Source organism: Pithys albifrons, chromosome 3, assembly GCF_047495875.1.
Source record: "Pithys albifrons albifrons isolate INPA30051 chromosome 3, PitAlb_v1, whole genome shotgun sequence".
Taxonomy (NCBI): Eukaryota; Metazoa; Chordata; class Aves; order Passeriformes; family Thamnophilidae; genus Pithys; species Pithys albifrons.
This window is the reverse complement of record NC_092460.1, coordinates 34,740,321-34,763,952: the sequence shown is the minus strand read 5'-3', so window position 1 is coordinate 34,763,952 and position 23,632 is coordinate 34,740,321. Positions and strand designations below refer to the sequence as shown.

Genomic DNA, 23,632 nt, shown 5'->3' with positions numbered 1-23,632 from the left:
ATGGTTTGCTAGAGTTAATTCTCATGCAGGTTTTTCCTGGTAGGGAATGACTTGAGGAGACATGGGGAAATCATTAATGCTGCAAATTCATATCTTTTCCCCCTATTCTTACTGTAAAAAACCACAGGGGTGGGATATTTGAAGTTTATGTTCATTAAACTTTAGGTGCAGCTCACAGGTCCCAATTTATATACAAAATATACAGAAAGAAACAGTTGTGGGTAAATGTTTGATTTACATTCAGCTGTAAAACACAAAGCATAATTTGTAACCATTTCTCATCCTACCGCACTCATCAGTCCCAATGTGCTTCAAATTGTTTAGCTCTAGGCAGGTCATTACCAGAAAGGTGGCACCAAAAGGACAGAACTCAGCTAATAGCATTAAATAAATAAAGAAGCTGAAAGGCTTTAGGGTTCCAATTTGTGAAAGTGAAAAGGTCAGCCACTGCTTTTACTGTGTCCCATTGTTTTGTATGTCAGGCTCAAACTTGTCTTCACCAGTGCCCATTTTGCAGCAGCTGCTGTCTACGTTTCTAAGCATTCATTTTTCCTGAGCACTTCCTCACTGATCCATCCCATTCTCCCTTCCAATATATTCTCTTCTGGATGTTTGTAGTCATCTTTCCATGCAGGAACACTTTGAGCAGCTCTGCTTCCTAAGCCACTTGATGCCTCTGAAATCCTGTTGAAGTCATTTTTTCCATTTCACTTTCAAAATTGGAGAGAATGAAAGGAGATAATGCATAGAATCCAAATAATCCCTCGTGTCAGTCCTTCACTTGTTCCCCCTTTTCTGGGAATTTATTTGATTCAGGGATGCACCTTGGAGAAGTTTGTGGGAAAATTTTTTTCATGACACTGAAGACCTCCGAACACCTTCATGTGTGTAGGTTTTTGAGGTGCTTAAAAAATTTGAGGGATGCATATTCCTGAAAGGAAGAAAACATCTGGAAGGGTGCAATGAAGCAATGAAGAGGACTGGTTGGTACTAATAGCTTGTCTGTTTGGCTGTGCAGCCACATTCCTATGGAAATGGAAATAGCTGCAGCTATAGCTGGTTCAAGTGAACTTCATAAAGCAGTTCAAGGAAAGCAGGTTTTCGTGGGTTATTTGACCTAAGGAGTTTTATACCTAGTATTTAGAGATTTTACTGATCTATTTAGCAGCATGATTATTTTTATTTTTCTTCAGGTATCATACAGACTTTTTGAAGACATGGGACTGTTTGAAACCTTTAAAATACCAGTGAGGGAATTTATGAACTACTTTCATGCCTTGGAATGTGGATACCGAGAGATACCTTGTAAGTAAAAATACCCAGCAGATAAAGCTGCTTCCATAAAGTTTTGAGGATTTTCCACACACTTTGGTATTGCAGTTTATCTTCTCTTATTGCAGCTACACTTTTCTACATTACAAATGGATAGTTCTCTAGTAAGAGGCTGGTGCTTATCCACAGCTGCTCTTGGGTTTTTGGTTTCTTTTGGATTTTATATGTTTCATAACAAGGGATTCAACGAAAACTCTCTGAAATGCCTCCCAGACTCTTCTGGGAAATGTGAGAGACCCAATTTCAAATCTTTCCTTGTGTTTGAACTGTATCAGGGGTATGAAGCAGCTGCTTATAGTCTGAGGATATTATAGGTGGAAGTCCCACAGTCTGTCTGTCCTACTGGAGCCGTTTCTTTTTGTTTAGAGCATTTAACTATTCATAGTCTCTGGAATTTTTGTGAATCTAGCCCTTTATTTCCTTGTTTTCCTTAAGTGTGTTTTGTTCTAGTGAAAAGGAATATTTTGCCTAATACAAAATTAATTTACCTTCCAATTTTTCATTTCTATGCAGAGGTAAAACCCAAAACAACTATCGTGCTTATGATTGTTTTTTGTCTGCTCTATTGACTGCCACGAAGTACCCACTAGATGGTGCTGCTATTCCTCTGTCGGAAATAGCCTTCGTGTTTAACAGTGGGATCATTTTCTTTGTCCCAGATCACAACCGAATCCACGCAACTGATGTTCTGCATGCCGTGTGGTACCTTACTACTCAGCCCATCCCAGGACTCCCAACTGTGATTAATGACCACGGGTCAGCAAGCGATTCAGGTATGTGCAGGTATCTATGTTGTATGCTTACCCAAGAACTGAGGATTGCATGCAGTGCTTGTTATTCCATAGAATTTTCAGTTCAGTAGCATGATGGAAGTTGAAGGTGTTCGGGTATGTTTGTGTACCTTTGGAGAGAATGGAGATGGTCCTCCAAAACCTAATACTTTACATTTAATGATGTGTAAATGCAAGCCTTTGTGGTCATCTGTAACAACAGATCTTTGCTACCATTTGGAGTTTTTTTCCCTAGGCAAATTATATTAATAATGCTTTTCAATGCTACACCAGAAGACTTTTAAATCCCTTAATCCCTGCTGGCTGTCATGAAGTGTTTGCCTTTCCTCACTGTCTCCAAAGAGAGTTGTTACCCTTTGGCAACCAGCTTGCAAGATCACTCTTCCGCTGGTTTATGATTGCTTATCACAGGAAGCATCTTTATGTTAACTTCTCCAGGTTGAGCTGTAGCAACTGGAGGACCTCTCTATGTTTTCTGGGAGTTCTCAGAGAGTTACTTGAAAAGCAGGATTTTGTTCTGCAAAAACCACTTGCATTTCACTTTTTTGTTTTGTTTTGTTGGTGTTTGTTTGGCACATACATCATTTGTTAAACTCTTCAGGATGTTTCAGTGGAGTAGAAAATATTTTTATTCCTGGAAAAATGTATTTGCAAGGGTTGTTTGTGGCTTTGTAGGTGAGGTGAAATGGGTGGAATGAAGAGGGTTGAGTCCTGGGGCTTTAGTGTGTTTGTTATTTGAAAGATGTTGTTCGGCTGCATACATGATCTATTCAAGTAGAACAAACTAGCAAAGCATCTCACTCAGTATCTGTCTCTAAATAAGTGTGTTCAAGCTGCTTCAAAAAGAGGCTGATAAGAGGATTATCAGCAAAGATCCAAAGACCTTTGTATTGGAAAACATGCACTGTAATTTAATTAATAAATTCTAGTCTATTGTTTGAACGACTCATGGTTTCTCATAGACTAGTCTATGTGGTGAAAAAATGAGAGGAGGGAGTGAGAAGATCAAGTTACCCCCAAAGCTCCAGCATGTCTGTGAATCCATATCTTAATAAGTAGCTTACATAGTTTGAGAACAGGTTCTGCTGGATGGCTGACAGATCCCCCAGGTGGGATCACAATTTGTTCCTTTGCAATTTTTGCAAATTTGCCTTTTTGCACTGGATCATACAAACCGTATCTGAAAGCTTTGAGGTCAGGGGGCTTTTATTCTGCTGTTATATATTGCTAATTTGCTCCTTCTCTCCCTGCTTTGTTGCTTCTATCTGTTTCAATGTCACTGAAAAAAAAGTGGCAAGGATTTTTTTTTATTGTTTAAAATTACTTATTTCTGCTCAGATTCTGACAGTGGAATTACTCATGGCCACATGGGTTATGTATTTTCGAAGACATACACACCTACAGATGACAGCTATGGATGCCTAGCTGGCAACATCCCTGCCCTGGAATTGATGGCTCTGTACGTAGCTGCAGCCATGCATGATTATGATCATCCAGGAAGGACAAATGCCTTTTTGGTAGCAACGAGTGCTCCTCAGGTAAATAGATCTCAGCCAGTGTTGCTGTGAAGTTTGGAAGGTCTTGGTAACAGCTTTTCTTTGCCAGTGGTTCCTGTGGTTTCTGGTAAGCACAAGTCTCCCAAATATTTTGAGTTTGTCAAAGTGACAGAAATAATCACTTTACTTGGAAATTGCCAGCCAGTAAGAATCTTCTTACACACCCACAGTTAGTAGAACTGTTAAGAAAGGTACTGATAAACTGTCTCAGTGAAGGAGAAGCTACACCTTTGCTGATGAAACAGAATCTGTAACTGTGAAATAAGGGAAGAATTATTCTACCCAGCAAGGCATAGAAAGATTTAAATAAAATTTAAAAACCCACTTGTATGGTTGATTTTGCCTTGCAAGTTAGTCTTGTGCATGATCATAACATATTTTCTGTTGTTTATATTGAATATGAGCAGCTGCCACCTTTTAGGAAAGTATTTTTGCACTATACATCTATCAGGGAGGAGGGGAGTGTGGAAAATAATCTCAATTTTATAAAGGTAGAATTAAAGCTTGCCTAAGGTTACACCAAAGATGCTGCCAATGCTGGGAGTTGAATTCAGCAATTCTGAGTCACTCTTTATTGGCTTAATAATGAGGTCATTTTTCCTTACTTTGTGTAGCTGACCTGCCTGGCATACTGTGTTGAAAAACACTTCTATGGAAAAGGAAAGAGAAAAGGATAGTTTAATGGTGATGATTGGGTAGGGATGCAGAAATTCTAGATTTATTCCCCGTCTTGCATCCAAACTTGCTCTGTATCAGTTTCTGCCTCTAAACTGGTAGTAATACCTCTCATTCTTGCAAAATCCCTCTGTGATCAAGAAGTTTGATACTCCATCAAGGTAAACAGATTGATGGAAGACATGTACTATTCTTAAATCTAATTTTAAGAAATGAGTGCTATAGCTTTGTGGTTGTAAAATTCAAAAAAGGAAGTTAGATCATTAGCCTTAATGTAATGTCCCTAGTTTGAAAACAAATTTATATGAAAAAGTCAAATTCTTCATGTTATTTTTGGAGGGTTTGTTTTACTGTTTGTTTGTCGGCTTTTTTAATATCACCTGAACTTTGAAGAATCTATACTTGGCATCTAGGTTTTTCCTTTTTTTACATGATTATCAATATCAGCTTCCAGTAATGGTAAAGTTCTGCTGTGTTAAAAGTCTGCCTTCAGGAGTTCAGCCTAGGTAGCATAGCAGAATATCTCAAATCCTTACTACACAGTTAGGCAAGATGGTCTGTGAAGCTGAATCTCTTCAGCAACATGCACTCTGAGACAAAGAATGGATTCTGTATTTTAAGGATAGAACTGAATCTTTTCATCTCTGGGTGACGTAAAAATATAGTTGGAGTGAAAAGCCACAGGAATGTATGTGTGTATATTTCTGTAAAGTGTTAAAAACCTTGTGTCTATTTTACATGAAAACATATTTCCAAAAGCTTTCCTTTTGTAAACCAAATTGTCAAAAGACTGAATGCTGCTGAGGTGGAGAGTTTTCCTGGATGGTTGTTGTTGCCTAAAGTCCATTTTCTAGATCTTTCTTTAGTTTCTGATTGAAAGTGCCATCACTGTGAGAGTTATGCATCTTGTTTTAGTAAACATTTCACCAGTTTTGGATTTTAGCATTGAGAAATCCATCAGGCTGAATGTGTGTTGTCAGGTTGCAAACTGAAATTTCACTTGTTTCTGTGTTTGGAATTGGACCAGCATGGACACAATTGTCAGGTGCAGTTACCAAAGACAATAATCCCTGTTAACTGAGGTTAGTTCCAAGAAACAGAAGAACACACCTATGTTATATTAGTCATTAATCTGTGGCCTAAACCAGAATAATCTGTTGTCATATGGTACAGTTCAGTCAGGAACCAAAGACTCTGGAGCATGAAAGACCCAGATTTTTCAAATCAATCTTCCAATAAATCCTCACCATCACAAAAATTCAGGTGTCTGCTATTAGCCCTGCCAAAATCTCATCCTCAAACCTCGAGAAATTCTTTAAGATAAATCCCTCAACAAACAAATCAACCAAACCTGAACCTCCCTCGAGCATTCTCATGTCTGCATTGCTGTGATTTTGCCAAGATGTTTCTCAGCTTTGCATTGCCTGCCTTGGTCCCACAGGCTGTGCTGTACAACGACCGCTCTGTCCTGGAGAACCACCACGCTGCTGCTGCCTGGAACCTTTTCATGTCGAGGCCAGAGTACAACTTCCTGGTCAACCTCGATCATGTGGAGTTCAAGCATTTCCGCTTCCTCGTCATTGAGGCAATTTTGGCTACTGACCTGAAGAAACACTTTGATTTTGTTGCCAAATTCAATGCCAAGGTAAGGTTTGGGTCTGGGTTTCTGATGGACGGTCAGAAAAGATTGTGGTTTTGGCAACATCATAACACAAAGTCTGGAAAGGCTGCTGTGTTGCTATTCCTCTGATTGTCCTTTTGACTGCGGTAAAACATTCTGGTGAATAGTAATCTGGCCTTTCTGTTGTTTTTCACTTATTTAAATTTAGTGGCAGAGCTTCACTTTTTATATATGTTAAGTTTTTTCAGAGAGTGGGTTAAAGCTAAAGATATAAAGACAAAGCTCCAGAGATTTAGGCTCTCTGAACACATCCTTTGCATTTGGCAGCTTAAACCAGAACCATCACTTCTTGTGAACATAAGTAGGACACAATGCTGAGCAACCTGGTCTAGCTGACCTGCCCTGAGCGGGGCAGTTGGACTGGAGGATCTGCAAAGGTGCCTTCCAACCTTAACCTTTCTGTGATGCTTTTATTTTAGAGCAGTTGATAGCATATATCATTTTTAGTTGGGAGAGATATGGGAAAAATAGAGAAAAGGTAAAAGGTAGGAAATAGTTTTGGCCATACTTAGGTCAAATAGGGAAATAAGCTTGTTTTGTTGCATGTGTCTTCACACTGCAATTAAATCAGCATGGCATTTGATGGTAATTTATTTTTGTACACCCATTAGGCATTAACATCTTGGAAAATGTCATGGAAAGATAGCTTTTTTCATTTTCCTAGCAAATGCTTTCAAACAGGTGCATAATTTGCTAAATATTGATATTTCATTATTCATCTCAGTGTTGTTTGTTTTTCACTCATTTTTTCTTTTTATATAGTTGCTCTACAGCTGACTGTTAATTTCAGCCTGTGGTTATCTCACCTCCTTATGCCTGTGATTTTCTTAAAAAGCTAAATACATTGTGTAATATCCCAGGGCAGAATTTCCTCTGTGGATGTATCCTTTTACCCAGCATTACTGCCACAGTTTTCTTTTTAATGTCTACTAGGTGAACGATGATGTTGGAATTGATTGGACTAATGAGAATGACCGCTTGCTGGTTTGCCAAATGTGCATCAAACTGGCTGACATAAATGGGCCTGCCAAATGCAAAGATTTGCATCTGCAGTGGACAGAAGGCATTGTCAACGAGTTTTATGAACAGGTAAATAAATGCATGTCCAAAGTGGTATCTGCTGGTTGCATGTCTGGTGTTATACAGCCCTGGAGCATGGTAGTGCTGGTGATGAATAAAAATCACAGAGGATAGGGGAGAAGAGGATGGCTAGAGTTACACTAATCCATCCTTTTGCTGGACCTGTGAAAGTCTATTTGTCACTGTAGCTTCTGGTGTGTCCTCAAAGACCTCTGATGATGGTGGTTGTACAGGCTTAACTATTTCAGTACACATGGTTCCTTTCCTCTTTATATTTATTTTGCTTGTCAGGCATCATGTCTCGCTTTCTTTCATGCAAACTGTCTTTTCATCCTTCCTTCTAAGTCCTTTCAAGACATCAGCTGCTTCTCATGACTCTTGTCTCGTCACTCCAGATGTCTCACCATTTTACTGACATGTGGTCTCCAAAAGTGCATGCAACAATCCTTGTTGAGATGATCTAAACAGAGCAGAGGAATTATTTTAGCTTTCCTGTGGGCCAGGTCTCTGTTCACACACACAAAACCCTTATATGCTGAGCACAACTGTAACATTGACTTTCAGTTGATCACAAACTCCCTACACCTTCATCCTGACTCATACTTTATTTCTTAAGACAACACTTCCAGCTTGCAGAAAGTTTGTTAGTACAACTGCACTAATTATGCAAGGCCCTGATGATACCACAAGGAAGGAGGACAGCCACAGATTGATTTACAAAGACCTGGGAGTACAGCCAAGCACTGGTCCTCTCTTTCTAGGTGTAGGGGAGCCCTTAATTGAACCTTTTCTCATTATAATGTATTTAGCCCTGTTGAGTGCAAGGGTCAGGGCTGTTCCCACACTATTCCTCTGTTTCCTGAGAGGGAACATATTTTGAATGTGCTGGTTGGATTAAACTTCACATCCTGTCTTTTCCAGATGAGGCAAACAGGTTAAATCACTGAACCAGACACCCACAGACTTCTTGGAGAGGCTGTGCAGTAACTTAAAGTCAGAGACTAATCCCTTTTAAAGCCTTTTCATCTTCCTTTAAATTTCCTGCACTTACAGTTTGAGGGGGAAAAAAACCAAACAAAACCAAACCAGGATTGGCTGCTGCCTTCTAGCATATATAAAGAAATGGAAAAAGACAAAATTCAGATGTTGACCTGAAGCCCCTTCATTTAAAGGAAATCTCCTGAGAAAAAGAAAGAACAATAAACCTTACATATATGAAAAATATAGTTGGTTCCATTATTCTTTTTGTATTTTTCTTAAAGAAAGGGAGTGTCCCCCAAACCAACCTTCATTTCCCAAATTTTTATTCAAAAAAAATGCTTTTCTTCTTCATTACAATGTCCCAACAAGTTGTCCTTCACACTGCTGGTGATTATCATAGCTTACGTGGGTGACTACTGCATGCAGACAAAACTTGTTAGTCTAGTTTATATGACTTTCCTTTGAGACAACATAAGTAATATTGGAGGAAAGTAACTGCTCCAATACTGTAATATTGTCAAAGTGTTGGATAGTGAATTAAGCTTGGGAGGATACACATGTGGGAAGATACTGTGTTATCTGTTCCACAGTAAGAATCTGCATTATTTTAAATCATTCAGAAATGGGATTCAAAACAGAACATTTTCTTCCTTGGACCTACTTTTGGCATTAAGAAGGATAAATTAGGTTCTCCATTCATTTAACTGAGGTTAAAATCCTTTTTGTTTCACGTGATATGCTTTGAGATGTGTATCAAACCATGTTCACTATGCTTTTGATCATCAGAATTTTTCTGAGAATGGGAAAGTCTTCATATTCTCATTTCCAAAAAGGAGAATTTTATGGGATGTTTGAATTTCCCTGGAATTATAAAAAAGCACACATATGTGAATTTAACCTATGCTGTGAAAAATCATGAAATATCTTTATTTTAATAAACACCAATTCCTTTGAAGAATTTCACTCCCATATAAATAAAACTATTCAAAATGTGTTGTATGGAAATATTCAAAATCCTGTGTCATACTGTTACAGAAGATTTTGTTCTCTTCCCTTCACATGCTCAGCATACTTATTTGAAGACAGATTAGACATATTAAATAGAATCACAAAACACACTGCAAGACTTTTCACATAATAAATCATGTTTTAACAGAATATGAAAAAAGAACTTGTAACCATTTCAACAGACAGCATTCTTCCCACTACTGACCACTCACAATGGAAAATCTCAGATATGTTTCTGTAAAGAAGAGCAAGCTGACACCTCTTCCCAATTTGTTTGCTATTTCAAGAATGGATGGCATGTTTCAGTGTTTTGTCAACACTAGTATTTTGTGTCTAGTGATTAAAAAAGTAACAAGCAAAACAAAGGCAATGAGACATTTGCTGTATGTGCTCCATAATGTAGCTCTCATTTTCAGCCTTCACCAAATACAGACACAGATAAAATGTTGACCAGATGCAAAGTCCATGATTTTTGGAAAATTTACTTTACAAGGAGATAAATATGGGCAATCTCTAAAGTAATGGAAAATGAAAATGTATCTCCAAATTCTAATCTATAGTCTCAAATATAGAACTTTGTATTGTATTAAAGCATTAATTTATAGATCAGGCTTGATCAGGGAAATAAGATCTTTTTCTTGGGGAGATGGCATCTGGTCCTGTCATGTCTACTCAGCTGAAAACTCATTGATGTCACCAAAAGCATTACTGTGATAAGGAAGTGAGTATATCAGATTTGATTCTGCAATAAAGTTTTACTTTATGTCATGAGACTAGAGAGAAAAAAAGTATCTTTCCCTCTACCATCTCTCCCCTAGAAAAGCTAACAAAAAGCTTCATGGGAAAGATTTACTGCTTTCGAGAAACACCTGCTTTCATAGGGATTGTTCTAATCATTTTAATAGTACCAGGAAACAAACGCTTATGACCCAAACCAAGAGGAATCTCCATGTTACATGTAGTAAGGAAAAAATTAGTAAGAAAACCCATGCTTGTAAGTTCAGTCTTGTTCCTTGTAAACAAGTGGCTTACTACAAGGTTATTTTGAACTAACAATCACAAAATTGGAAGGGAATTCTTTTTAAAAAATGTGAAGAAAGAAATAACAATTTGCACATTTTCACACTCACAATGTAAAGTACAGGACAAGGGCAATGGCCATCATTCTGCAGTCACCAACCAACATCCTTGTTCAATTCACGCTATCACTAGTGGATCCTGTTACAAGAGCTGTAATTTTGATTAACCATTTGATGTGATGGCACTGTAACAATGTCCTGCTGGCATGCTATGGAAGTGACACTGGAGTTTAATTATTTTTCTTTCATTATTTTTAATTGGCTTGCTGTGTTTTACTTTTTTTGTGACATAGTTTTGTTTCATTTACTTCAGAGAAGTTATTGCTGTTTTTCATCTCCAGGGTGATGAAGAGGCCAGCTTGGGCTTGCCCATCAGTCCCTTCATGGACCGCTCTGCTCCTCAGCTGGCACACCTCCAGGAATCTTTCATCACTCACATTGTGGGACCACTATGTAACTCCTATGACTCAGCGGGGCTGATGCCAGGAAAATGGATAGAAGATAGTGATGAATCAGGAGACACTGATGAGCAAGAAGAGGAAGAAACAGCAGAAATGGAAACTTGTGAAAATGCTGAATCCAGTAAGTTGTTCACACTTGTACTTTTCAAAAGAACAAGTTCCATATTGTGACCAAAAAACAAAGCAGAGACTGTGAGCTGCTCAGGTTCAACATGGGCCTCTGCAGAGTTACAGTGAATCTGTGCTGTCCTTGAACAAGCTGGCATATAACCATTTAAACTGGCAGTGGAGGTGCTCCATGGTTTCAGGACCAATCCAGTTCATATCTACTACTCATTTCTACCTTCAGTTGAGATTTTTGGTGGTAGATCACCCCTCTCTGCATAAGGGCTTTTTAGACTCTTTCAGGACTGGTGTTAGTAGACTGCAACAACTTCAATTGAATAACAGATGATTTGGAGATTTTTCAAGGAAAGCACTCATCGTTTCCATGAATTAGTATGAGGTACGGAAATAATAGAATGAGGGTCTGAGGTGCTAGTGGAGTAAGAGTTTTTAACAATGGAAGTGTTTTAATGCAAATCTCTTCAAGTAAAGTGTGGAGAAGAGTGATGAAAGTATTGGCTCTGAGCATTACTGTGTTGTGAGCTGGGAGCTGCCTTCTGGCTAATCAGTAACTAAAGCTGACAGTCCCCTGCCTCTCCTCCAGGACAAAGGTGCCAGTACTTGTCATCCTGAGAGGAAAGCTTTGTGCTTTGAAAGGAGATTTCAGGCACTCCTGTGCAGTGATTTTTAAAAAACTGCAATTCTAGACCTCTTTCTTTTATCAGTTTAATGCTGCAACTTTTACTTTTTTCTTTCATTCATTTTTCTTTCTCCCTCTGCATTTTCTAATGCAGTTCTCTTATTTCCTTCCTTTGGGTCATCTTTCTCCCCCTTCCCTATATCTAGTCCTTCTAGGAAGCACCAGCCTTTAGTGTGCTAGTAAAATATCAATAAATAGGGTTTTTTTCTGTTAACAGCCTCACTTTTTCTGTTCTTTCCCACACCCTTTCATACTCTCCCTACCCAAGTATCCCTGTTGGGAAATGGAAGTGGAAAGATTTGATGGTTGCAATAGTTCACATGTGGATGTGGAGCTAAACCCTATGTCTCATGATGTACCATGTTAACTTTTTATCTCTGGTAAGATTCAGAGGTGTATGGATTTTATTGAAGAAATCTTTGCTGTTTTTCACACACAGACACACTTGCACGTGTTTAAGTTTAGCAGGTTCACATGCATAAAAAAAGAGAACAACAAACATTAAGTAATACAATGCACACAGCTTGATTTTAGCACCTTATCATCTATCAGTTCTGTAACAGCAAGCAGAGCCACAGTCGCCTACCAGGTGCAAAGTGTTTGTGATATGTAACCGACATCAACCCCAAAGCTTGAAACTTTTATTGCTGTATTAAACAGAAAGATGAAGGATGTTCTTGTATATCCAGTGGAGTGTCTTACCTTACTTTAAAATCCTTCCTTTCCTTTCTTCGCATATCTCTACACACCTGTCTTCTGTATCACCACTACTGGAGTCCAATAACTGTGTTTTCAGGTTAAAAGCAGTGACCATTATTAACCATTGTAACATTGAAAACAGACAGTTTTTAGTTGTTTTCTGTTTTCTTTTTCACATTCTACTCTGTTACAGCACTTTACTGTTCAGCCTGGTGTTTATGGACTGTGGTTTTCAAAACCTTAAAAATGAATGTATCAGAAGTATTGAAATATCCAGCAAAGTCTTCCTACTTCCTTCTTACCAAATGTGGGCTGCTAATCTTCTCCATCATACCAATGTGTTACTGTTTTCTTCAGATTTCCTAAATTTTCTGTGTTTGTGGATCCAAGTTGGGAATCTATGATATCTTTAGCATCAATATAGAGGGGTCTTACAGGTCGTAAGACATTTATATCAATGATCAATACAATTCTGGATGTTCTAAACTTTCTCAGTGAAACAAAATAAAAGCTTGACACATCAGATGCATGAAGAGTTGTATAGATGTTGGTAAAGATCTTTTTCTTTATCAAAATGCCTTTTAGGAAGATAGAAATATAATTGTAGCAGAAAACACTTCATCTAAGTCCTGATAATTCACTGTTGAGATAAAAAGTAGTTGAGATAAATTGAAGAGTTATAAAACCTTAAGGTAGCTTGAAATATTTTTTATTACCATACAGGAGCATGTATTTTCACTGAAGATCTCATGCAAGTGTAAGAATTAAACAGGCTCAGTCTTTAGTGATTCAGAGATATTTTAACACCACAGCAAGTGCTCACTGGTGTCTGCAGAGAGCAAGATGTGGGGTCACCCAGGAAACCCAGGAGAGAATGTCCTGCTTGTGGTGTTGGCAGGGTAGGGGCTTCTGATTAGTGCTAAACCTGAAGGTTTCCTACAGGGAACCAACAGCTTTCTAATGAAGGATTGAGTTGGATTTGGTCTGTGCTCAGTGAAAAGCTCTTTGTTTCCAGTTCAAAAGCTTCAAGGGCTAAACGTTTTGGATCCTGACACAGACATACTTTAGGCAACCTGCAAATACTAATCCACGCAAATTTATTTGGTACAAAACATTCCTCTACGTCACATTCTTAAAAAGAAAAAATCAGCAATTGTTGTTGTTTCAATTCTGGGACTGCCATTGGCACTGTTAATGACCAGGGAAAATTTTCAAGCTTTGTACTGTTAAGGAGTTAACAATCTGTGTTGGACAGACTATGGTGACAGAACAAAACACCCTTCAGACAGCAAAACACTTGTAGTGCAGCTCTGTCAGGAGCCATGAGAACCACCAGTGACAAAAACACTTTATAGCTTAACAGCAGGGGATTGATTCTTCAAAATAAGACAAGTGAGCTCCCTGATAGTATTTGGCTGTATGACTATTTCTTCAGTGGTCGCACTGCTGCCAAAGCAATGTTGTGCTAAGGCTTCAAGGTCACCTCCACTGCAATAGTGGAATAGGAGGTCTCTGCCTTTGAAAAAGGAACATAGGAATGGGTTCCCTCCTTTGATCACTAATGCTTCATTAGTAATCATTCTTTATCCTCCTACAGCTCAGCTCAGAGGTAAAATGTAGGAGAAAACAATTCAAGATTTTTTACTCTCAGACAACCAGCAGGGATCCATTGGACTTGGGGAGTGCACAGAATTTAATGTGCATTATGGAGGAGGCTGATCCGAGTCTGTAAATACTTGATATGAAATGAGCAGGAAGAGCTCAGCAACATACTTTATGCATAATCATTCAAGCACTAGATACCTGTGAGCAGCATAGTCAGGCACAACATGCAGCCTGAGATAAGATGAAGAAGGGGTTCAAAACATGCAGGAAACCAGTTTGCTTTCCCAGAGGTCTGGAGAGGCATAGCTTTCTGAATTTTAAGGCTGCTTAAATCTGTGGTTTTAAAAATCTGTTGTTGCAGTTCCTATATGTCATAGTACACCCTGTCTGCTTCCTACACCTGCAGTCTCTTTTTCTGCTCTCAGAAACTGGTGCAGTAATGTCACATGGTGTTTTACAGGAAAGAAGAAGTTCAAGAGGAGGAAAATCTACTGTCAGATCACTCAACACCTGCTTCAGAACCATAAAATGTGGAAGAAAGTAATTGAGGATGAGGAGAGGTTAGCTGGGTCAGAGAAGCAAGGCACGGAGCAATCCACGCTGCACCAATCTTCAGAACAAATTCAGGCCATCAGGGAAGAGGAGGAGGAGAAAGGGAAGCCCAAGAAGGATGAAGAGGAGAACAAAACTGTAGAACCAAACCAATGACAATATTTACAGCAGTATTTTAAGACAGATTGACTCGTGCACAGACTCTTTCTCAAGCCAGCACAGCATTTAGACACAACACTGTAGAAGTCTGGGATAATGCGCCTACAGCTGTTTAATTTGTTTCTCTTTCCTTTTTATGGTGAGGTACATTGTTTAAACTCCTATGCTCAAGGAAACTTTCACACTGCAACACGGGCTTTTACAGACTTTCTTTAAAGAGATTTGGGGGTGGGTGGAATTATATAAATATATATACAGCCAGGGTTATTGGCTGCACACTTCAGCAAAATACATTTAATGATATATTATGGTCACTGTGATATTTACAGAAGAAAGTTGTCTAAGGAAATGCTGCTTCTGAAGAACATTGCAGTTAACAGTAAGGTACCAGTTAAGTAGCTTTTGCTCTTGATGCTGACGGATAAAAGTTCCAAAGCTTTATATGAATGCTGATATATCCTGCCAACACGTATGTGTGTGTGAGGGGGTGTTTGCAAGTATGAGTGGATGTAAGGAAGTATAGCATAGTTTGAGTGTTTATTACACTAGCTGTGTAGCATGTGTCCCAATATATGACAACAAACAGAAGGTCTGAATTTTAGAGGATTTGTGCCCACAAGGAAAACAGACCCCATTTTGAGGAGCTTTGCATTCCCCATAGCCCTCTCAGCCCCAGTTTGCACTCCAGCTGCCCGCAGCAGCCTCGCCACTCTCTGGCTGTGCGGGCTCCTCCTCCACCTCCTCCTCAGCATTTCCCACACGGGCGAAAGGGATGTGCCAGGAAGGTTATTTTCCCAAGGGGGACACGAGGGGCTGCGTGGCACACTGAGAGGCCCTGGCCCTCTGCGTACGTGTGAATGGCTGTGTGGGGCAGCGAGTGTGTTTGGGCAGGAGAGAACAAAGAGCAGATGTGTTCTTGGAGGCGAGAGGCACTGTCAGCCTCTGCCACAGCCTGATGCCTCCCTGCATCAATGACAAACTATATCATGTAAGAACAAAGCTACACTGCATATTGTGAGAGGACTGGAAGGGGAGTGTGGGGGCCGTGTCCCCCTCAGAGCAATGCCACGATCCATTCGGGGCAGCGTGGGGGACAGGGGCCAATCCTGCAGCCACTGCACACTCGTGTGTCTCAGCAACCACTCACAGGACCTGCAGAGAACTCGGTTTGTCAGTGTGAGGTGCTGGAAGGGAGCAGTTTGTTGCTGGTATTCTGCGTAGAAGCAGCATGTTTGATCCCACGAATACACTTTTTTTTTCCTTTTTTTCCGTTTTTTTTTAAAGAAAGAAAAAGATCAGGCCTCTAAAAAAGACCCGGTCTTTGTTTGTTTGTTCTGTTCATTTGTTTTCTCTGTTGTTTATGCTGTGAGCCAAATGTCTATTTAAAAAGTTGGATATTCACTTTCAATATTTTATTTCACGATATTATATTTGTCAATGATTAGCTGTCTAGATGTAAATATGGAAAAATTTTTATGGGTTCCTGTAGATAATGATATCTTTAAGAAAAAAAAAGAAAAAGAAAAAAAGGGAAAAGTTGTTTTGTAAAGATAATTTTTTAAAAAATAAATACAAAAAGTTTTTATACAGTGTAGCCATTTCCAAACCCCACAAATAAAGTCTTGAGTAATTTGTTCAGACCCTTATGGAAAGCCAGTGGTCTACAGAATCAAGGCTTTGAAATATTGTTGCTGTTGGGGACTGGCCTCACCTACCAGTACCACACAATTTAGAGATTTGTTCCCACAGAAAGAATTATATATATAAAGCTCAGTATCTCTCAAAAGTTATTTGGTTATGTATGCTTTTTATTCTTTGATCCTGCAGCCCTTTACTAAGAAGAGGATTGCTTGTGAAAGGCAAAGTTTGTAGAAGTCCTTTCTTTATTAAATATCTGACATTACACCCATCACTTTTTGCTATTGTTACACATTCACCAAATTTCATGATCCTATTGATACCTCCCAAAAATACTGGAAAAAATTCCCTATCAAAGCCAATCAGCATGTGGGTTATCACTTCAGAGCTTCTTTTCACTTTGAATTTCCATCAGAGTAAACTTTTACTCAAAACAGGATTTGGGGTTTTACTGGTTTCATTTGCCTGATACCATACCATTTTACTGTTACAAATAGAGATCATGTTTGCCAGTGACTAGAACATGGTTGTGAATGCTCTTATCAGCAGAAACATTTAGTAAGCATTTTCCAATGAAATCAGAAAAGCAAATATCCAAATCACACTGTTATTTTAAAGGCAAAGGACATAGCAGAATTCACTCCAAAGAAAAGATCTCAGCCAGTCTCCACCAATTCCAGCTTGCACTGTTTTCACATCTCTTTAGTCACTTTGATTAATCATTTTATTTGGGTTTTTCTTGTACAAGTGATATTAATACCTTATAATATAGAAAGGATTTATTATGCCTCATTCTGTCCGTTAAAAATTAAACTTACAGAGATGCTTTAAAATGTCACATCTCCAAGCACTTTTTTCTTGATTTTTCAGTACATAATCACTATGACTGGATTTTAATAATGGTTTTTATATTGCCTTTGCGAGAAGATGAAAAAATTATATTGCATCAAGTGTTAGTGAGTTCCCAGTTGGTAAAATTATGAAGAGGCATTCAAGAATGGGGCACAACCTTGTTAGCGGAGTCGCACATATTCCTCTGAGCTGGCATACACAAGGTTGAACTAAGAAAAATTACCCTAAAATGTCCTGAAATTGCATGATTATATTTTTCTAGTCATCATTTTTGGTTGCCACTAACTAAAATTATTGTCAGCTTCTAATCTAAGATTTCTTTCTATATTGCCAATGCAGCTGTCAGAAATTGATACTTCTTTGCTTACCCAAACCTGTTTGTGGCTACAGTCTGAGTAACTGGGGTCTTTACAGTCCAGAAATTGCACATAGGCTTAAAATGAGAATGGTTGTTAATTTTATCCAAACTGGAAAGATATGGGTTATGGTACATACTGTATGTAAAGCAACATATTAGACACTAGAGAAAGCAACACCCATTTAAACAGTGTTTTGCAGTAACAAAAAATAAAGTACTTTAGTTTTCAATTCTTTAAAAACAGGAGGAGAAATATTAGGTTGGGTTTGCCATTTGGATTTTTTGTTTTCTCCACTGTTTTGTCACTTGAGGACTGTTCTCTAGAAGTCTATGAGAAGTTTGCTGTTCCCTGAAACTAGAGGGTTTTTGCAGTGTTTGCAGCTCCCTGTGCAGTGACAAAGGCACTCTGCTTGTCACACAACAATGCCATGTAAACACTTTTGTCCCTGTATTGACAGTTTCCTAGATAGCCATATGCTGTTTAGTGTGGAACATAACATCTCTCATTATGCTTGTGTTGCAGATCAAACTCATGGAAGTAGAGATTGTTAAACGCCCAAACTATTTAATTTCCTGCTCTTTTAGGGGGAGTCTGTGACTTTAGCTTCCAGGAACCCAAAAATACTGTGTCTAGAATTAATCATTTCAACCATGTTCAAAGTACCATAGTTTGCTATTTATGCTCTAATTCTAGAATCTGGTGTTTCTTGATTTGTTTTTAGCTAGTATGCAGAGGATGTTGGCACTCATCTCTGAAAATCATCAGCCTCCTCCAGTAGAAAGATGGTGTTTGATGCAATGTTGCAAGCCAGAACATCAGAAATGAGTTGCAAAAAATTAGGTAAAAGGGATTTTACTGTACTCTTGGCAGTCTTTTGGACTGTGTGACTGTTTCCTTTGTGACTGAAATTCTTTACAGAAAGCTGGGAAAATGGCTGTATATCATCAATGGCCTCCCCTGTGACATGGTGCAGAGTGCTGGTTCTGACAGCAAATGGTTCTGGCAGTAAGTGGTTCCCAGGCAGGTATAATTTGAGAATGAATTTATTAACAATGTAAGTATAGTTGTTAATCAGTTTTTACCCCAATATGTGAACTTCTCTCTGCATCCTCATCAACCAAAAGTCCAAGAATGTGACTGCTCAATACCTTTTAAGCAGATGCATTTCAGTTCTATCTTTAGTGCACCATTGTTAGTTCTTAAGACCCTGATGGTCTGAATTTGGAAGGAAGTTAAGTCTGAAAAGGTTCAGATAGGTGCTTCTAGAAGTACCAGTTGGTATCTAGGCAAATTCCATTCCCAACTCCCTTTCTATGCATTCCATGCTGGACATGAAGTTCACTTGTTTTCCTTAGAAAGTTGCAAATTCCTGTCTGCTTTTTAGATACATTTTTTCCTGAAATTCTGAACTCTTTCTTCACAAATGCCCTGAAAAGTAGAATGCAGCATGGAGAAGCCAAGGATTTTGCTAATTGAACATCAGTCAGGGCTAGAGCCCATGAGGGCTGCCCAGAGTGTGCCCCAGTCCGGGTGCATTCGCACATAGTGCTGTGCTCTTACTGCTTTTGAAAAAAATTGTTATAAGTGTAATGCAGCAAAAGGTTTGTGGTCGGTCCCAGTTGTTAATGAAGTACTTGGGCAGAGTCTTAGTGATAATCCTGCTTGGTCCGTGTGGTGGGACACTATGAGGGTTAGGGCTTTGCTGTTGATGAAAATGGTTGCAGGTTTAACTCCACTCTCAGAGACTTTTCAAAGCCAGATGTGCCAGTCAATGCGAGCCTGGGCAGTCCAGCAAGCCCAGCTCTGCCTGGGACTGATCCAGAGCACACAAGGTGCCTGACAAACAAATACCCCAGGCAGATGCACCAGATGATTTAAGTGAGGGAGAGGTAACCCAGATGTGCTGTGTCATTCTAGGACTGATCCATGCGACAGACCTTGTCCAGTGGGCTGGGAGGTCAACAATGACAGTCTGTGGCTTTTCTTTCTCTGAAGAAGAGGCTTTGACTGTTGGAAAACCTGTCAGTCATAAAAACAACATAATATTTGGTATCACTTTTCCAAGTACTGATACAACTGAAATGTTCCAGCATCACAAGTTTAAGGAAGAAATGTTTCAAGTTAATGATGAGTGTGAGAATTTGTTGAGCATCCCATGGCCTCGTGGGTAAAAAATTAGGCAGAGACATGTGTCCAGAGCAGAGAACACACCACCACAGATGGGAGACAGCACAAAGGGGTGTTTGCTCTTTCCAGCCTCAGGTCTGGGTGTTGGCCTAAGAACTTGGGTATCCCTCAGCTGGCAGCACAGGGCTGGTGTAATTAGTCCTCGAGCTGATGGGGTTGTACACATACGGAAAGGAGGGCAAAGTGGCATTTTGTGGGAAAGAGAAAAGGAAATTATAATCCAGGATAAAACAGACTTCATGCAACAAACTTGATTTTCCTTTTTTTTTAAATCAAACGTAATCCCACTGAAATGATGTAACCATAGAGTGTCTGGGCATTTAATTACCGTTTGCTGTTGCAGCATTAGCCAAAATGGTGGCAATAAGAAAGAGAAGATAATTATTCCCAAAAAATGGAGGGGGGAATCTTTTTTTTTTGTGAATTGACAAATAAGAATGTCAAGGGCTCCTGGAGAAAAACATGTTAAGTGGTTTTCAAAAGATGGGAGAATAATTGAAATTAGGTGGCAGGTCTCTTAGGCAACCATTGGAAAAACTAGCAAAAATACTTATTATTGGAGTCAAATTTTGAATTAGAGCAAAATAGCACCAATACTTTTGAGAGCAACTCAGTACATAAATGTCTTTGAATTTCATAACTTTCTTTTAGTAAAACAACATTCCTCTGGAGGTAAATCAAAGCAGGGTTTAGCCCCTGCTGTGGTAGTTATTGAATCCTGTTGTTGGAGGGATCAGTGTGAGTTATCCTCCATTTACATCCTAATTATGATTTGTTCACAGGCCATTAGTGGGATTTTCCTGGCAGGCAGGTGTTCTTTTGATGAAAAATACGTGACACTTTCTCAGCAGGATGCAGATGTTGTCTGCATGAGCACCTGCCTGAATTCTTAGGATGATACAAACTCCTCTGGAGCCTGGTGGTAGAAGAGTGTGGGTGTATTTCTCTAAAGTCCATTTTCACAATGATGAAAAGGGGGAAAAGCTTGAACTAGATAAAAACACCTTCATACAACTGAAATGAAAAGCATTGTGCAGTTTGAAACCTTGCAAAAAATCCCCCAAGTGCTTGCACATGGAAACTGCTTCTTCTGAGAGTTGATGAGTTTGGGCAAAGCCAGCTGGCCTTGGCTGTGGTCTGTCAATCTGAAGGATATAATAAACCAAGAAGAATTTTCAACTGAAGTTGTTTAATTCTCCCTTAGTAAGGAACATTTTGCTTGGTGGTAGGGCAGGAAAAAAAAGAATATTTATTTCATTTGAGTTTTCAGGTGGCTAGTCCATGCCAGTTGTTTCTTACTTCCCAAGAAGTGTGTGTAGTATGTCCGAGATGTGGGAACTGGGGCAACTGATGAGACTTGGTTTGCCATGGGTAGCATATGGGATCTGTGTGCACCAAGGAGCACTACTGAAATCTGCAGGTGTGGAAAAGGATGTACCTCAGGGGCAAATTAGATGGGGAAACCCAAATATTTTTGTTTTCTGTGTGGAAGCATAAGAGCAAGTATAAAGGCCTTTGCCACAGCTGCAGACCATGTGTCCTTTTACGATTGCATTCTCTTGTCCTGTTTCAAAGCCGTAGAAAGCAGATCAAAGCAGCAAACCACAGAGCGTGCTGTGGTCCTGGTGAGGCAGGTGTGTGCTCCATGGCTTCTTCTCAGGCTCGCAGAAGGAGCTGTGCTCACACTGTTGGCCTGGGAAAAGCTTGGGTTCCCAGGTGGAATGGGCAGCCTGGCAAGAGGGGAGCAGCTGGGGGCTGGTAAAGAACAAATGACCAGTTTCAGAAGGTTGTTGTCAATGTAGCTGGAGAAATACCCTAGAGAAATGTAATCCATCTCTACACCCACCTCACTGTGGTTTGCTCACAGTGATAGCCCTGAGGCTTAGATGCTCTAGATTTCAATCCGTCTTCCTTACCACAGTGAACACTTAGAAACAATGTGAATTAGCAACTGCTCTTTGCTTTTAAGTATTTATTTAAAGTAGTTTGAGTCGGGGGGGGAGTTGGTAATGGTGGGAGGTTTTTTTCTCCCCTGACCCTACTTGTTTGTCCCCCATGCTTTCATAAAAAAGAAATAAAAAAGCTCTGTGACATGATCAGAGAGAAACCAGGGAGGGGTTTGCCATGTGTGTACATACTGCTTTAGGTAAAAAGCCTGCTGTCTGTTGAAGCTGTCTGTCCTTTTCAACATTCCTGCCTGATCCTGACACAAGGAAAATCTGTATTTGAATGCAAAATGTTGATTTTTAGGTGTTTGTAAACCTTGATACAGTACTGCAGATGGTATCCCAAAAGATCAAAGGCAACGTTAATAACTGCTATGTGGTGGTGATGATATTTTTAATATTTCAACCATGTCAGCGTATATTTGGTCATTACTTTTCTAAAGTTAAGTCTTCTTTTCTTGAGTAATGAATATAAAATGTTTGCATGATGGAAAGCAATTTAAGTTCACTTTTTAAAAAGCCGTGATCCATACTGTAGGTTATATTTGTTTAACAGATTAACATTTTCACTGATGGGTGGCAGTTCTTTTTAATTTTTAGTGCTTTTGATAAAAGAACATTGAGGACGTTTTCCAACAGAAACACATTTTGTAACCTTTTCCTCCAGTTGTGGATGAAATACCTTCCTAAAGTAAATTGTTTTCCAGTATATTTTGGCCATCTGGTTATCAATGTGAAATATGTATATTATGTAGAAGACATAAATCAAAAAATTAAAAATCCCATTTTGGTGGAGTAATCCAGAAATTAATCTAGCGAGATCAAAACTCTTTCTGTTTGAAAATTTTGGGTGTGCCAATATAATTGAAGCATTTGACCCCCACCAAATTTTAGGGCGAAATTATACAATTTTTTTTATTTTAAAATTGACAACAGACAAGCCAAAGTGAAAACACTGAGTAATTTGGTCACCTTACATCCTACCCTGTGAGGTTTGAGACCTGGGGCCTTGGGCCACCGCACCTCAGACAAAATCATTTTAATGATGCTTATTCAGACTCAGCTCTAGTAGCAAATTTCCACAAATATCCATGTACTTCAGATTTAATCCCTCCTTTTATTTTTCACTTCAAAAGGTGAGAAATAGGTGGGGGAAGTGTAATTTTATACAGTTCTATTTGAAATGGGGGTTTGTGTACCTTTATAATTCTTTTGAAGCAATATTTTAAAAAATAACTGCCAGCCAAAGTGGCAATGCAGAAAAGTGCCATCTTGTTTAGGATTTGTACACGCCAGTTTTTAACACAGTGTTCTTTTCACTAAGTACTACATATGTTAATTTATATTTATATATTGTCAATATTGTTGTAACCAAGCTTCTCCTTTCTAAACACTTCAGGAACAAGGCCTTGTATTTTTAGGTGATTTTCATAAACAGAATAATTCTTTTCCTTTCACTAGTATCTTGCACTCGATACATGTAGCAATACTTAATATATTCTCTTCACAAGTATTTGTTAAGTGATTTAGTTAATGGCTGATAAATGTTTTGTACAAAATAGATTCTGTACAGGAAAAAAAATCTTTTAGATAAACATTATTTATTTTTACTGTTTTGTAAGTTAGACACTATAATGAAGCTCCTTTTTGCCAGAATTACTGGAAGTGCCTCTTGGTAAAATGTATTATACAGTAAATATGTATTCAAAATTGTTAGAAATACTTGTCACAAAATGAACAATGTGGATGTTGCAATGTGAAGACAAATGTACAACATAAATATAATTCTGTGGTATCCTGTTGCTGTGTTTCTTTTTTCTTTATTGAACAATTTTGCTTTCAATGCTCAGCTTTCAATTTAAGCACCAGACTGCAAATGAACTGTACCCTCTTCAGAGTGACTGAAATCCAGTAGAGCCCACATACACTGAATTACCATTTTAGCTGCCAGCCCTGCTTGGCGTGTTAGTGACTCATGCTCACGTTTATTGGTATCCGATCACCTGCAGAATTCTGCACTTTAGTTCAGATCACTAGTAAATCCCATGTTAAATGCTTTGTGTCACAACCAATCTGAGGAAGGCCTTGTTATAAACATCTTTCTTTAATGATGACCATCATGTGTGTAGTATTCAATCCAATTAATATGGACTGTACTGATTGAATGTGGTCTATATTACATGGCA

At 38.9% G+C, this 23,632-nt stretch overlaps 1 protein-coding gene across 4 annotated transcripts in view; it reads left to right on the top strand.

Annotated features, from left to right (window-relative positions):
- Window positions 1–23,248, top strand: part of PDE3A (phosphodiesterase 3A) — a 247,992-nt gene extending 224,744 nt beyond the window's left edge. For all 4 annotated transcript variants that reach the window (XM_071551345.1, XM_071551347.1, XM_071551346.1 and 1 more), the window contains 7 exons: window positions 1,194–1,305; window positions 1,992–2,105; window positions 3,462–3,661; window positions 5,796–5,999; window positions 6,969–7,124; window positions 10,525–10,765; window positions 14,214–23,248. In XM_071551345.1, the coding sequence (XP_071407446.1) occupies window positions 1,194–1,305; window positions 1,992–2,105; window positions 3,462–3,661; window positions 5,796–5,999; window positions 6,969–7,124; window positions 10,525–10,765; window positions 14,214–14,461 (1,275 nt within the window). In that variant the 3' untranslated portion in view covers window positions 14,462–23,248. The remainder of the gene's footprint in view (window positions 1–1,193; window positions 1,306–1,991; window positions 2,106–3,461; window positions 3,662–5,795; window positions 6,000–6,968; window positions 7,125–10,524; window positions 10,766–14,213) is intronic.
- The last annotated feature ends 384 nt before the right edge of the window (window positions 23,249–23,632 follow it).